The 16,755-nt window shown below is 35.9% G+C and overlaps 1 protein-coding gene and 1 pseudogene across 5 annotated transcripts in view; both read left to right on the top strand.

The window, feature by feature from the left end:
- Positions 1-16,755, top strand: part of ATP2C1 (ATPase secretory pathway Ca2+ transporting 1) — a 136,154-nt gene that overhangs the window by 73,742 nt on the left and 45,657 nt on the right. For all 5 annotated transcript variants that reach the window (XM_037061289.1, XM_037061290.1, XM_037061293.1 and 2 more), the window contains 4 exons: positions 5,382-5,537; positions 6,684-6,752; positions 7,708-7,783; positions 10,200-10,266. In XM_037061289.1, the coding sequence (XP_036917184.1) occupies positions 5,382-5,537; positions 6,684-6,752; positions 7,708-7,783; positions 10,200-10,266 (368 nt within the window). The remainder of the gene's footprint in view (positions 1-5,381; positions 5,538-6,683; positions 6,753-7,707; positions 7,784-10,199; positions 10,267-16,755) is intronic.
- On the top strand, positions 6,126-6,224 carry LOC118997613 (uncharacterized; annotated as a pseudogene).

Here is a 16,755-nt window from a genome sequence, read left to right as displayed (position 1 = left end):
TTGGATTTTTTAAGTATGTCAGCTATCTCCCTCACAGTATTACCTTGATTGTTCTCAATTTATGTCTCGATTTGATTTCTGTCAACTTTAGCTGATCTACTGGACTGTGGAGAATGCATTGTCCAGCGAGAAATCTCCAGTATGAAACTTTGCAAATCACTTTTGACACATTTCATCAGTTACAGTACCTTCTGCATACACTGCACAAATCTTTTTTGCATTTCAGTTATGTATTTACCTTTCTTGAAATAATAAAGCAGAATATGCTGAAAATGTTCTGTATTTTCTTCCATCTTCAATATTTAAATGGCTATACAACAGTTCACCAGTTTTGATGGTCTTTTAAGTGCGTGCTGATATGACAGCTGTCAGAATACAGTCCAATACAATTGTTTCTAATTAAGAGAACTAAGCAATACCAGGGCCATCTTACGGAAAAAAACAAACGACCTTTTTGGTCATCTCAATATCTTATTCACACAGGGTACTAGAGGAAAAATGAAGAGAAAGTAAAACTTACTAGTTTTCCTATTCATTAACAGCTCTTCTGAAGGTTTAATGTTTAAACTTTTGGCTGGAAGGCATGAAGCTGGCTGGGTCTTTGATTTCATTTTATCCTTCCTTTCTCTCATGAATTCAGTGAATAAATGACTGTAATACCTTCTCAGATTAAATTATGAGCTAGTTAAACTGTAATAGGTTGCCTAACTTATTAAATACTACTCTTCTTTGAAATGTCTTCCTTTCCCTTACTTCCTCAAACCTGCTTCCTGTGAAAACTCTTGCAGTCATCATAAGAGAATAACTTATAACTTAGAATAATATTCTCGTTCAGCAGGAGGTTAAGATCTGTGCAGTTTGCTACATTGATTATATGATTTAGACAAATTGTTTTGATAATATATTCTTGATAATTTCAGTTTTATGAATTTATAATTGTATAGAAAAAAGATAAGGGTCCAAAGCCTCTTTTTCCTCCCTGTCAATTTGTACACTATACAAGATTGATTGCTTTTTTGCTAAGAATATATCTCTTCTGCAGAAAAACCTGATCTGAACAAAAATTCTTACTCTCTTAAATGGTTCTTACACTGCAAGGCTGAGATGGGTGAGCTGGGTAACTGACAGAGCCAGTGAAGGCATGCGTTTCCTCTTTTTAACAAGTCGGATTATTTTTATACTCCTTGTCCCTTTAGACAACCACCTAATGTTAGTATTTATTCATATTTAAGATTTACATTTAGCCATGGCTGGTGTAGCTCAGTGGGTTGAGCGTGGGCCTGTGAACCAAACAGCCACAGTTTGATTCACAGCCAGGGCATGTAACTGGGTTGCAGGCCAGTTCCCAGCAGGGGATGCATGAGAGGCAACCTCTCTCTCTCTCTCTCTCTCTCTCTCTCTCTCTCACTCTCTCTCCTTCCCTTCGCCTCTAAAGATAAATAAATAAAATCTTTAAAAAAAAAGATTTACATTTAAAGTAGAAAGTCTTCAGTGGGAAAAGATAAATGTTACCTTTCTCAGAGAAAGAGCTCTGCAGATGTATACAACTTTTGTTTGCTTTTAAATATTAGCAGGTCACTTTTCTAATTATGAGCTTAGAATATTAACATACAGTTCTGATTTTTATAAAGAGCATTAAAGAGGAGATTACTGATTAAATAAACTTTGTTAACTTTTGTAATCGACAAAAATGTATCTTTGCTTAAGTACTTCTCTTACAAGCAATTATACAATGGGGAGGAGAAATAATTTGCAAATTGATCTGCTAAGTAATTGAGGTGAACCGGACTCAATTTGTCAACATTTGAGTTTCATCTCCATAGTTTACTATCTATATGATGTTGAGTTACTTAACCTTTTAAATTGTGTATAAAATAGGGATAATAATGATAGTACTTGCCTTATTGGAGTTGTTAGTAGCTAAATAATTGTTAGTAGATCACTTAGCATAGGTATGTAGCATAGTACCTACCAGGTGGTAAGCAGTGAGCCATCAGATGATTGTTTTAGTACTAGAATCATCTTTTAAGAAAGACCTAACTTTTTCCCCTTATTTTGTTAATAAATGTGTCAGTGTGTAAAATTACACAGTCCTAAGATTAATTTGGAATGAGAAGTCAAATAGATATGTTCCTTTACAGGAACTTTGTTTTCTTCACTGCTGTTTCCCACTGTGTGAGATCAGAGTATGGGGCCTGGCTCATTGTAAGCATTAATAAATATTTGTTAAGTGAAATCATTAGCATTGATCCAATTAAAACATACTTTTATTGTATAGATGGAGAGAAAGAATCCATGAACCAATTTAAATAATTATTTTCTATGAGAGTTTTAAGGTATTTATGCTAAAAAAAATGAGCCATTTAAAAAGATGAGATTCTCTTTCCCCCACTCCACCAAAAAAGAAAGAGAAAAAGAGGATTTAAGTTGAGAGTACTTTGTATGTAGTATGAACTGTCAGTCAAGAGGCCTAATTGAGAACACCAGGTTAACTTATAATAGTGGTAAGACTGCACAATCATTTAATTGCTCTAGGTTCATGTCCTTGTTTCCTTTCCATGATCTAGCCCAGTGCTTCGTTCACAGTTAGGGTAGTCGGTAAACGTTTGTTGGGTGAGTGAGTGAACCTGTAAAATGAGTAAACTCGTGAGCTAGCTCTTAGTTTCCCAAAGAGTGTCCCAAGAACCCTTGAATAAGAGATTCTGGAATAAAATGAATCAAAGACATTTGGGAAACATCCTTGATTGATTCTCAAACTGGAATGTACATCAAAATTAGCTAGAGGGTTTGTAAATACCCTGTCTGTCAATAATGCATCACATTACATATGCCTGTTAACATACTTGGATCTCTTATTCTCTGGGCCATACTTTGAGAAACAGGGCCAGGCCACATCTGCATTGTCTACATAAAATGGTGATTTTTTTTTTTTTTGCCTGCTTGGATAGGTGAATACTTAATTGTATTAGGGGTGAAACTATCAGAATTCAACTATGTTGCAGAGTTGGAAGATAATATATTCATGGTCTACATGGAATTGCTTATATACATTTATATATTTAAAGTTTGTAACATTTATATACATTTTTATAATACATTTTATTGATTATGCCACTATAGTTGTCCCATTTCCCCCCGTCATGCCTGTACACCCACTCCCGCCCACATTCTCCCCCTTTAGTTCATGTCCATATGTCATAAGTTCTTTAGCTTCTGCATTTCCCACACTACTCTTGCCCTCCCCCTGTTTTCTCCCCACTGTCTATACTACTTGTTCTCTGTACCTTCTCCTCCCCCATTCCCCAGTTGCTAACCCTCCATGTGATCTCCATTTTTGTGGCTCTGCTCCTGTTTTAGCTGTCTGCTTAGTTTGCTTTTGTTTTAGGTGTGGTTGTTAATAACTGAATTTGCTGTTGTTTCACTGTTCATCTTTTTTTATCTTCTTTTTCTTAGATAAGTCCCTTTAACATTTCATATAATAAGGGCTTGGCGATGATGAACTCCTTCAACTTGACCTTATCTTAGAAGCACTCTATCTGCCCTTCCATTCTAAATGATAGCTTTTCTGGATAGAGCAATCTTGGCTGTAGGTCTTTGGATTTCATGACTTGGAATACTTCTTTCCAACCCCTTCTTGCCTGTAAGGTCTCTTTGGAGAAATCTGCTGACAGTCTGATGGGAACTCCTTTGTAGGTGACTGTCCCCTTATCTCTCGCTGCTTCTAGAATTCTCTCCTTCATTTTAATCTTGGCTAATGTAATTATGATGTGTCTTGGTGTGTTCCTCCTTGGGTCCACCTTCTTTGGGACTCTCTGAGCTTTCTGGATTTCCTGGAAGTCTATTTCCTTTGCCAGATTGGGGAAGTTCTCCTTTATTATTTGTTCAAATAAGTTTTCCATTTGTTTCTCTTCCACTTCCTCTTCTGGTACCCCTATAATCCGGATGTTGGAACGTTTAAAGATGTCCTGGAGGTTCCTAAGCCTCTCCTTATTTTTCTGAATTCTTGTTTCTTCCTTCTTTTCTGTTTGGTTGTTTCTTTCTTCCTTCTGGTCCACTCCATTGATTTGAGTCCCAATTTTCTTTCCATCACTATTGTTTCCCTGTGCGTTTTGCTTCATTTCACTTAGTGTAGCCTTCATTTTTTCATCTAATTTGTGACCAAACTCAACCAGTTATGTGAGCATCTTGATCACCAGTGTTTTGAACTGTGTATCTGATAGGTTGGCTATCTCTTGGTTGCTTAAAAGTGTTGACTCTGGGGCTTTGGTTTGTTCTTCTGTTTGAATCATAATTTTTTGGTCAGGTGTTAACAGGTGAGTGGTGGAGCCTTAGGTGTTCACCAGGATGGGGCAACCCAGTGGCTGGGTTGTGACGCTGTATGTGGGGGCAGGGTCAGAGAGGGAACAATGGCCCTTGCTCTTGCTTGGATTTCAGTCTCCTCTGCTGCTTCCCACAAGCAAATTGGGCCCTTCTGATGCTGGTTCCCAGGTGGGTGGGCTTGTGTACATTCTAAGACCCTGTGGGTCTCTCCAATGCATTCTCCTGTGAGGCTAGGAGTCTCTCTCAGCACCTTTTTAATTGGTGCTTTTAGGCTTTATTTCCAGGTGCTGGAGCCCTGGGTTGCACAGTCTATCTCGCTGCCTGTTTTTGCCTAGTTTATCTGCGTGCAAATGTGTGACTGCGGTCAGCCCTGCAGTGCCTGCGCTCCCGGGTCTGGCAGCCACTGCCTTTTCCTGTGGCGATCCTTCTCTGCAGGCTGCTAACTCAGCTCCTCTTACCGGTCTGGTTGAATGGTTGTCGAACTTCCGCACAGTTCAATTTTCTACATTTATATATACATTTTGGATTCTTGCTAATGTACATTTGGGATCAATATAGGGATATATAACAGGAAGAACTTTATGAAAATTGAGCCCCAAATGATGTAATGATATTTTTCTCAGTACCTTGTATACCTTTTATTCATATTTCCCTTTCCATTATGGTTGGTTTTAATTTGCTAAACACATTTTTAGAATTTTAGGGTTTGGCAAAATTAGGAAACAATATTTTATCACGAGAGTCAAGTTTTCTGTAGAGAAAGATTAAGTTTCAATTAGGGTCTCCTTTTCTCTAGTAGTATTTACAAATTTAGAGTAATCTTGTCTCGTGGTACAGCATTCTACCTTGCATGTCAGATTTTGTTGACTTAACTTCATTTTTAAATATGGTTTCACTTACTCTGGTCTTCTGTTTTAGAGTAATGGATATGTTAAAAGATTATGTTAATTAATAGAAAGGGGTTGTTTAAGGAAGAAATGATGGTTACAAACTCGGTTGGTGTTAAATGTAGCCTAGAATCTTCATATTTGAACGTAGTGAAATGCTTTGTGTTCCCCAAGGCTGTGGACCTATCCATTGATGAGTCCAGCCTGACAGGAGAAACAACACCATGTTCCAAGGTGACAGCCCCTCAACTGGCTGCAACTAATGGGGACCTCGCATCAAGAAGTAACATTGCCTTCATGGGGACACTTGTCAGATGTGGCAAAGCAAAGGTATTTTTTCTGTTGTTCTGAAAGTAGCAGTTTCTTTGTTTTCAACCATTTTCTTGGTTCTTTTTGCTAATTTTGTGGAGACTTAATCCTTGGCAAGTATTTATAAAGCTGAGGAGAAGCTATTTCTCTACTGTATTTTGTCTACAGTTCTGCCATTTACTGGATAATGTATCCTTTAAAGGCATAATTCTCAGTACCTGTTTTCTTTCATTTTTTTTTATAGAAACAGTGGCTTATGAGTATGTTCATTACTAAGTTTGAAATTAGTTATATGGTTCTGGCTGTAACATTCGGACTACATATCATTCCTGTGTGATTGATACAAATATTTTGTTTCTGCATTCTAATATTTCACAAAAATAAAAGACAGCAATAAGTAGTATTTTGGGGACAAAGATATCTACATTAAATGTCTCTAATGAGTATAAGATTCAATTTTCAGAAATATTAATATATACAAAAAATTAACTTCTGAATTGAGTCAAAAGTGAATTTAATGAAATGTTTGTTTTTAAGGTTTGTATCAACAGATGTAAATACTAATGATCTTTAGTAACAACAAAGTGTAAATTTGTGCTTGCTTTGACAGCACATACTTGTATACTAGAAATTGGAATTATACAGAGGAGATTAGCATGGACCCTGTGGAAGGATAACATGGAAATTTATGAAGCGTTCTATATTTTGAAAGGGAAAAAAGTGTAACCTTACTAATTGAAACTTGATAAAAGTATGTCAGATAACTTAATTATAGGCAAGGCTTTGGAGAAATGGAATGAAGAGTTCTGCCTCTCCCCCACCCCCCCTTTTTGATAGCATTTTCTTTTCTTTTTTTAAAAAGATTTTATTTATTTATTTTTAGAGAGAGGGGAGGCAGAAAGAGGGAGAGGAATATCTATGTATGAGAGAAACATCAGTTCATTGCTTCTTCCTCAACCCCAGCTGGGGACCTGGGGACCTGGTCACCTGGTCTGCAACCCAACCATGTGCCCTGACGAGGAATTAAATTAGTTACCTTTTGGTTTGCAGGCTGACACTCAATCCATAGAGCCACACCAGCCAGGGCAGAGTTTTGTTTGTTTTTTTTTTAATTGAGAAGGTTGATTCCATCTGAATATAAATATATTTTCTTGTTTTTCCTTTTAGGGTATTGTCATTGGAACAGGAGAAAATTCTGAATTTGGAGAAGTTTTTAAAATGATGCAAGCAGAAGAAGTGAGTACTTTGTTAATGATGCATTGATTTCAAATCTGACATTCTTTCTTGCAGTAGAGTAAAAGAGAATATTGGTAGATTATGTAAAATTTTATTCAGAATATCAGTTGTCTATGCTTAAAAACATTGGAAAGTCTAATTGGAAGGGCTTGAATTGTCATTGTTAATATTCTGAAACATTTTGATACTCATTTTTTATGGGATACAAACATTTATAGCTTATTTATAGGGCTAATTATTTTAGAAATATTTATTATGTTACTTTTAAAGATTATTAAATAGTATATTTGTTCCTCAGAACATGTTTTCTACCATCATTTCCAACTTTGTATAATTCTAAGTAATGGGAAAAAAGATTACAAAGTAAAATAATCTAGCAATCTTGTTTAAGGATTTTTGAAGATTATTTTCTCATTTAAGATATTTTCTTACATACAAAAAAGAAGTTGCATCCTATAAATATCATTATTTCCCCTAAATCTCCTGGATTCTCAGATGACCTGCTGAACTCAGTGTACATCATGCAATGTATAAACCATTCTAAGAAGCTTGCCAGTGAAGAGACCGTAGGGAAGGGTGTTAGCAGACCAGAGAGCCAGCAGGATAAAAAGACTTGGGTTGCATGCCTGTTTGTGGATACCGAAAGGAGAAAGATGGGGAAAGTGAGGGGCAGCGGATGGTAATGAAGTCCTGGAGAAATTGATTGGAAGAGCAGATTTGTTCTCAAAGTGAGACATAGAAAGCATGGACCTTTTCAGATAAACAGAGTTTTTGAAGCGTAAGCCTCAGTTTCCTCAGTGAAGGGGCTAATGTGTACCCTAACAGAGAGCTGTGTGTGCCACGGATGTGTTAAGCACCGGCATGGGTCTGTCAAGCACTTTGCATAATCCCTGGCACCTAGCATATCTTACTCAATTTAGTTAATTATGGTAACAGTCTTCTCTGATTTGTCAAGGCACCAAAAACCCCTCTGCAGAAGAGCATGGACCTCTTAGGAAAACAACTGTCCTTTTACTCCTTTGGTATAATAGGTAAGAGAAGAGTGAGTATGTGTATCTCATATATTTACTTAGATTGTTTTTTTTCTTGGTTGGTTTTGAGTATGAAGGAGGGAATTTAGATACGTATATACATACATACATACATACATACATACATTTATTTAATTAATGAACTCAATTTTAGCTTTATTACTGCTTTTTTTAAAATTAGAAAACTAACCTTCAGCTGTTCTTTTCTACAAAGATAAGTCAGAACTCTGTTTAATTCCTATAATTAAAGGGCCTCTCTATAGACATGGTGTTTTTTATCTTCAACAGAATGTGATTGTATTGTTTTATGGACTGCTTTTCTTTTTTATTTCACATATTCTAGCATAAATATCTTGTCATTAAATAAATGCTCTTCTGAAACATTCATCAGACTTAGCCATTTCTCTAGGTTTTTTGAGTTTTAATAATGTCTGATTCTTTAGTGCAGGTACTTATTGTAAACACCTCTTATTTTGTTAGGATAAATTCTTAAAAGTAAAATTGTTGGATCAAATAGTATCCATGTAATTTTAAATTTTTTTGTCATGTTTTTAAAGGCTTTTGTTTTATATTGCCAAATATTACCCTTCATCAGCAGGGAAAAAGTGTCTCTTTCTTAGCACCTTTGGCATCTTTGTTATCATTAACTTTTTTTTAGATGTTTATTTTTTAACATTTTAAAATGACAGTTTACATTTAATAATATTTTATATTAGTTTTGGGTTTATAGTATAGTAGTTAGACAATCATATACTTTACAAAATGTTCCCCTGGTATTTCCAGTGTTATCATTAACTTACCAGGTGAATAAAAGACTTCTCATTATTTTATTTTGGAATTCATTATTAGAGTAACCGAACACTTTGTTAAATGTATGTTGGTGCATTTTTGTTACCTGCTAATCTATTAAACAATTGTATTAGTTTTGAAATTTCTCCTTTAATTCTTCCATGATAATTATTTTAATTATTCTTGCTAGCTTAATGTTTTAAATTAATAATGAATTTTTAAGCAGCATTTCACTGTACGGATTCAGTGAGTTTCTTAAATATTAGTATTACTCCATCTGCTTTCATCATAAACATAGAGAGTAGGAAGATATTTTGTTCCTCTTGTTTAACGGCTTATGTTCTCAAAGATTCCTTCATTTGATTACTGCTACTGAAAGATTTATAGTAAATTCGATAAATTGAAAGGCATTTAGCGAATTAAATCTTCCAGTTTATATTAATGTGGTATCATGAAGCAACTTCAAACTTAGGGAGAAAAATCGTTTTAACTTTATGATTACTTGGTTTTAATATAACACAGACATTTTTCTTTTTAAGATAGTACATGGAATTAGGGTTAAGAGTCAACATCAAAATCGGGGATTAGTAGACTTCTCTTGGAAAAGTGGCAGGTAGTAAATATTTTTAGGTCCGTAGCCCTAGGTCCAGAGAGTCTGTGTTGGGAATACTCAGCTGCCGTCAGCACGGAAGCAACCATAGACGATACAAAACAAATGGGTGTAGCCGTGCCAATGATCTTTACTTACAAAAAACATGCAGGAGTCCCATAGATTGTAGTTTGCTGACCCATGGTATTAATACATTGAGTGTAATTTCTTTTGTTAGGAAAGTATTTGGGATAGGATCTTAGAAGATCCTATCCTATAGGTCATGACCTATATCATTGTTTTGTAGTTACAGAAAGATGAAGCAACTTATTTAAATGTTTATATTGATCTAGAGTACAATCTTGAAGTTGCTTTATTAAAACTGATTATATTGTTTTTTCCTCAAAAAACCAGTAGGGTACCCTGCACACCCTTGTTTTTCAAAGACAAAGGTTAAAAAAGCAGAGAATATAGAATCAGTTGTTTCATTTATGTTAGTTGGCTTTTTTATTTTTAAATGCCATAAAAGTAGTAATTTTTAAATATTAATGCAGTTTTAGATGTCTTAGGTAAGACTGATCCCTCTTTGAGCCAAGTCCTAAGTAATTCTTTGTAGTACAAACTTAATGTGTAATGTCTGGATATTGAGATATGAGAAGTAAAGTTCCAGGGTTTATTTTTGTAAAGCTGATAATAAATGTAAGACTTATATGTCTTATGTGCCCTTTTTCTCCCTATTGTATGAAAGTACTGGTGTTGTTTTCTCATACTCGGAGCTCTCAGATACTGTTTGCAGGGATGGGTAGCAGCAACGGCAACAGAAGGTAAAGTGTGTATGTATATGTGCACATGTGCGCATCGCAGCATTGACTTGACTCTCTCTTGTGTAATGGATTTTCGCAAAATCTTGTAATCATTTCCTGATACACTTTCCCTTCAATATTAAGGAATATTTTGCTGCCCCTAAGCTCGTTATTCTATCACTTCTATGCCTAAGTCATTTTATGTAAAAAAGAAAAATAACTGATTCTGTTCCAGGTATCATCATGTTGGTTGGCTGGCTACTAGGAAAAGATATCCTGGAAATGTTTACTATTAGTGTGAGGTAAGTTCTAATGCTTTTTTTTAAATGAATGGAAGTCTCTTGATGTGTTCATTTCTCTGATAATCATAGCTTATATTCCATTGTGAAGGTTTTATATGAATACATAGGGTATACTATCTCTACTAAAATAGTTCAGAATTCATATTTTGAAATGAATGCTACGAAAATTAAAACCAACATATATGACAGTGGAGAAAACCCATACTAGATATCTGGTATTATCAATCCATTACTGCACTTTTAAAAATACATTTTATTGATTATGCTATTACATTTGTCCCATTTCCCCCCCTTTATTCCCCTCTGCCCTGCATACCACCCCCTCCCACCCACATTTCCTCTCTTTAGTTCATGTTCATGGGTCGTACATATGAGTTCTTTGACTTCTACATTCCCTATACTATTCTTTTTTTAAAAAAATTATTTATTTTAATTGTTGTTCAGGTACAGTTTTCTGTCTTTTACTCCCATCCCAGCCCATCCCTCCAGCGCTCCCCACCTCCCTCCCATTTCCACTCCCCTTAGTTTTTATCCATGTGTCCTTTATGCTTGTTCCTGTAAACCCTTCCCCCTTAGTTTTTATCCATGTGTCCTTTATACTTGTTCCTGTAAACCCTTCCCCTTCCCCCGAAATCCCCTCCCCTCGCACCTCCTCCTGTCTGTTTTCTACCCGCCATTTACGTTACTTATTCTCTGTACCTTCCCCTGCCCTGCCTTCCACTCCTTCATTGCCTTTTTTTTTTTTTTTTTTTGCGGGGGTGGAGGGTTCAGTTGTTAATAGCTGTGAGTTTATTGTCATTTTACTGTTTTCATTTTCTTAGATAAGTCCCTTTAACATTTCATACATTAAGGGTTTGGTGATAATGAAGTCCTTTAACTTGACCTTATCTGGGAAGCACTTTATTTACCCTTCTATTCTAAATGATAGCTTTGCTGGATAGAGTAATCTTAGATATAGGTCCTTGCCTTTTGTTACTTTGAATACTTCTTTCCAGCCCCTCCTTGCTTATAAGGTTTCCTTTGAGAAATCAGCTGATAGTCTAGTGAGAACTCCTTTGTAGGTAACTCTCTCCTTTTCTGTTGCTGTTTTTAAGATTTTATCTTTAATCTTAGGTAATATAATTCTGATGTGCCTTGGTGTGTTCCCTCTTGGGTCCACCTTCTTTTGGACTCTCTGAGCTTCCTGCACTTCCTGAAAGTCTATTTTCTTTTCTATATTGAGGAAGTTCTCCATTATTTTTTCAAATAAGTTTTCAATTTCTTGTTCTTCCTCTTCTCCTTTTGGCACCCCTGTGATTCGGGTGTTGGAACATTTAAAGATGTCCTGAGGGTTCCTAAGCCTCTCCTCATTTTTTTGTTTTTGAATTCTTGTTTCTTCATTCTGTTGTGGTAGAATATTTCCTTTTTCCTTCTGCTCCGAACTGTTAATTTAAATCCTGGTTTCCTTCCTGTCACTGTTGGTTCCCTATAGATTTTTCTTTATTTCACATGATGCAACCTTCATTGCTACCTGGGTCTTTTTTTATGCTGTTGAGGTACCCACTGAGTTAGTTCTTGGAGCATCCTGATAACCAGTGTTTTGAACTGTGCATCTGATAGGTTGGCGATCTCCTTGTTGCTTAGTTGTATTTTTTCTGGAACTTTGATCTGTTTTTTTGTTTGGGCTATTTTTTTTTGTCTTAGCACACCTGTTATGTAGTAAGGGGCAGAGCTTTAGGTGTTCACCAGGTTGGGGCAACCCACATTGCTGGCTTGTGATCCTCTATGTGGGGGAGGGGCTCAAGAGGGAACATTGCCACTTCCCTGGCTGTAGGCTGGTTTTCAGTCACTTCCCCCCACTACCCACAATGAAATTGGGCCCTCTGGTGCTGATTCCCCAGTGGGTGGGCTTGGGCACATTCTAGGACCCTGCAGGTTTCTCCAACTATCCTGTGAGGCTGGGAGTTTCTCCCGCTGCGGCCTCAACTCCCACAGGTGTTTTCAGTCAGAGATTTTGAGGCTCTATTTTCCCTCGCTGGCACCCTGTGTTGCGTGCGGTCTGTGTCGCGTGCGGTCTGTGTCGCTCCCTAGTTGTTCCTTCTGGTTTATCCGCACCGAATATGGGATGCCCAGCCTGCAAGCTGCTGCCTTGCTATGAGTCCTCCCAGTTTGGCTGCCCATCTGTGTCCCTTCTACTAGTCTAGATGAATGTTTCTTCTTTAACTCTCTGGTTGTCGGACACTCATACAGTTCGATTTTCTGGCAGTTCTGGTTGTTTTTTGTTCTTAAATTTGTTGTCGTCCTTCTTTTGGTTGTGCAAGGAGGCCCAGTCTGTATACCTATGCCTCCATCTTGGCCAGAAGTCCTCCATTACTGCATTTTTATATGTAAATAGTTTAAGGATCAATGAAACCAAAAACTAGCAGCATGCAAAGAGAAAGACCACAATATGGAAACTGAATAATCAATTTTAGTAGGAAAAAAATGAAAAAATTCAAGAAAACAATAAAAAATAAACAGCATTTTTGTTTTCACAGATTTGTGTAGAAACTGCATTCATGATAGATAGATTGCTATAGATAAGGATATAGAACAAAAGAAAAGGGTTTTTAGAAATTAGGCTTATGATTGCTGAAATTAAAATTTTAATTTAAGGCTTGTAATTTACAGTTGAAGAGGTCTCCTAAAAATAGAGTAAAAAGTTCAAAACAGAGAATGATACAAATGTCAAAGAGAATAATTCAAAAACTATCATATCTAACTAATAGATAGATAGGAGTTTCAAAAAGGGGTAAGAAGAAATTATATAAGAAATGAAACATTAATATTTTCTCAGTCTGAAGTGAGACATGAATCTTTACACTTTAAATGGGTTCTCCAGTTGCTAGCTAAGCAGGATTAAAAACCTCCAACCTAGATCCTTGTGAAACTAAAGAAAATAAAGTCATCTACAAAGGAAGGCCAACTAGATGGGTATCGGACTTCTAATTAGCAACTGCAGTTCCCATCATGAGGTGTTTTCAGGTTCAGCTAAACATTTCAACTCACACGCTGTCATAGGTCTCATCTGGTACCTGTGCCCTGAACACAGCAGGGCAGCCTCAGGCATTCTTCTGCTGAGAGAACCCTTGCAGCAGTTTGTACAGCAGTTCAGCTTAGGTACAGGGAGTTGAGATGACCTATGAGTGCAGGGAACTACCCAGGGCTAAAGTGCTTCATTTTCTACAGGAGCCAGCATCTCTGGAAACATACACTCTCCAGGGTGCCTGCAAGAAACATGTCTAGTTAGTTATATGTCACTACACTCAGGAATCCCAAAGCAATGGCTTCCTGTAAAATAGTTATAGTTCTTCCAGTCTATAGACAGTTCATCAATCAGGAGATCTCTTTATCGTAAGCAGTGTTACTCTAGCATTATAATTGACATGCAACCTCTATTGGGTCACTGGGGGAACAGAGCTAGAGATTTAGTCACCTACAGAAGAGAAAAAGCATTTTATTAATCCTCATCCACAGCAATGTTGGATTATGTTAGAAGACTTTGGGGCAGTACTATGGTAGTATGGGAGCAGATGATTTTAAGTCCATAAACCAAGGCCTGGCTAAAGTATCAGTACAGTTCTTTACAAATAGGTAATTAGAAAATTTATCCAATGCTTATCCTTGCATGAATTCAAGCAAAGCAAGAGTGGAAGAAATGAAAATGATGATGCAAGTAAGAGTGGAACTCACCTTGGCCTCTAAGGAAATAAATGAAGGAAGTAATAGTTTAAGAATTAGAACAAAAGTCAGTAGATTAACAAAAATGAATGGATTACAAGGAAAACATAGGATGAATAAGAAGTTAAAAGATAATCGTGATATGGTGAAGGAGTATTTTTTTTCCAAAGTGGCAAAAATTGAATTTGAAAATCTCGGCTTAAATCTGTATAAAAAAGACTTGGGTTAAATACAAATTAAATTTAAAATAGGGTATGAATTTGAAATATTAACTGTTGGCATATTATCTATTTGACTCGTTTTGAACTTCTGGAAATGTTTTTTTGAGCAGTTTTAATTATTTGTGAAGTTGGCAAATAGTGATTGCTATTTCTACTCAAGGTCTTCCAAAGCACAAACATTTAAAAAATTTTTAATTGAATAAAAGTTAGTCTATTTTGCAATTACCATGTGGGTTCATACATTTGAGATGTGTTATAGGATTTTAGTGGCCATAGTTTACCTATGTCTTAAAACATTCTGTTATTTCTTTATCCTAGCAATTATTTTAACAGTTATTTCCAGCTGTGCTAAAAATGAGTAAAACAATAAGCAAGCAGAATAATGATGGCATTGCTTGTAAGTTGATGTAATAATAAATTATAACTAGTCTGTTATCCTTTGATTTGCTTATTGTGTTGTCCAAAGTATTACATCATCTTTAAGACAGTATAAAAGAAGCCTGGAGATACAGTCTTTGTATTTTTTTCCCCATTCATTAAACCAAGTTAAGAATTCAGCATATTTTATTTTCTACCATAATTACAAAGCATATTTGACAGGAGAATTTTCACAATTATTAAACAAACCAGAAGATGCATGGAGACAACAACTGTAGGCTCTAATGATGAGGGTGAAATTGAACCATATAAAGTGAAATCTCAACACTGTGAGTCCTTAGGTGTAGCTAATCTAGATCTTTTCAAACTTCTGAACTCATGAGTGAATAGTTTATTTTTAAGGAAAAAAATAAGGACAGCTATTCTGTTCCTGTTAGTCATTATACTACAAGGAATTCATCATGCAGTGTTTTTCATCAAGAACCTGGACCGCCCGTTTTTGCTAAAAGTATAAGGATGTATGACAATATCCTTTCATCTTTTATGTTTATTTACCAACATTTATATCATATCATTTATAAGTGGAGGAATGTTCAAGGCTGGTATGAATGTAAAGGTGATAAAAAGGAAGTAGAAATGAAATACTTCATTTGATTCACCATTGTAGTTGGTGTTTATAAATCTAAAAATGAAAATGTTTAGCAATTAATGTTACAAAGAAGATGACTACTTCTCTTCAACAAAGTTATGAACCATCGGCATTTTCAGAAGTGTTGCATTTGAAGAAATAAACGTGAAACAGAGTTGATAAGCCTATCATCTATTAGAAATATATATATATATATATATATATATATATATTTTTTCAATGTATGGTTGCTTCCTGTGCATCCCCTGCTGGGAACTGGCCCCTGCCAGGAACTGGCCTGCAACCCAGGAATATGCCCTGACTGGGAATCGAACCGCGATTGTCTGGTTCACAGGCCCGTGCTCAATCCACTGAGCTACACCAGCCAGGGCCTATTAGAAATATTTTTGATTTTGAAGTCACCACTTTATAAGGATACTTTCCAGGGTCATTCATGACAGCTAATGAGCAATTAGTGGCATACAAAGGAGATTTCTCACTTCAGATATATATATATACTTTGAAATTGAGGGACATAGTTCAAATTCAAGTGAAAATTTTAAGTTCACTTTATTCCCCTGCAAATTAAGTATAAAATGGCTTAAATATAAAAGCATGACAAGGTCCATTGGATCTAGATTGTTAACGATGATGCCTGGTGTTCCTGATATAGTGAGGGTTAATGAAAGCATAAGGTTGTCTTTGAACTTAGAATAGTTCAGAACTGAGAAGGAAGTATTAATGATAGCACATACTTCTTGACTCTTTAGTGAACACTGTTTAGGCAGTCATATCATAAATGTTATGTATTGGCTTTCAATTTTAGAATCAACCTATAAACCTAAAAAAGTTGAATATATTATAGACTAGAATGCTAATAATATGAAGTTAAATCATGCAAAAAAAGTATTTATAGAAATTGGGAAGTAGAAACAGAGGAGGGAACATTGTTAGAATGAAGAATAGAAATGTTTATGCCCTTATCTATAGTGGAGTCAAGAGATAATACTTGAAATGGGATAAAAGCAGAGATTTAATTTTTTGATGTCCCAAGGGAAACAATGAAGTAATCCTTTTTTTATGATAAAATACACATACCCTAAAATGTACTCTTTAAAAATGTACATACAATGCAGTTAACTATATTCATAATTTATAACCATCACCACTGTCTAGTGTCAGAACTTTTTCATCACACCAAAAGAAAACCCTGTGTTTTTTGAGCATCAGTCCTCATTCTTCTGTCTCTCTAGCTCTGGGCAACCACTGAACTCCTTTGTGGCTCTGTGGTCTGCGGGTTTCTTGATATTTCATATAAATAGTCATGTGTCCTTTTGTGTGTCTACATTCTTTGATTTAATGCCATGTTTTTGTTTTTAATATTGTTGGGACTATTATAGATATTCTCATTTTCCTCCCTTTGGCCAATTCCACCAACCCTTCTCCCCCTTCCACCCTCTGTGGCCATCACCACACTAATGTCTGTGTCTGTGGTTTATGCATATTTGTTCTTTAGCTAATCCCTTCACTTTTCATCCAGTACCCCTTATGTATGCTATGAAA

Source organism: Sturnira hondurensis, unplaced genomic scaffold (assembly GCF_014824575.4).
Source record: "Sturnira hondurensis isolate 20B ecotype Veracruz unplaced genomic scaffold, ASM1482457v3 Scaffold0013299, whole genome shotgun sequence".
Taxonomy (NCBI): Eukaryota; Metazoa; Chordata; class Mammalia; order Chiroptera; family Phyllostomidae; genus Sturnira; species Sturnira hondurensis.
The sequence above is the reverse complement of the archived record's forward strand: the minus strand, read 5'-3'. Positions and strand labels throughout refer to the sequence as shown.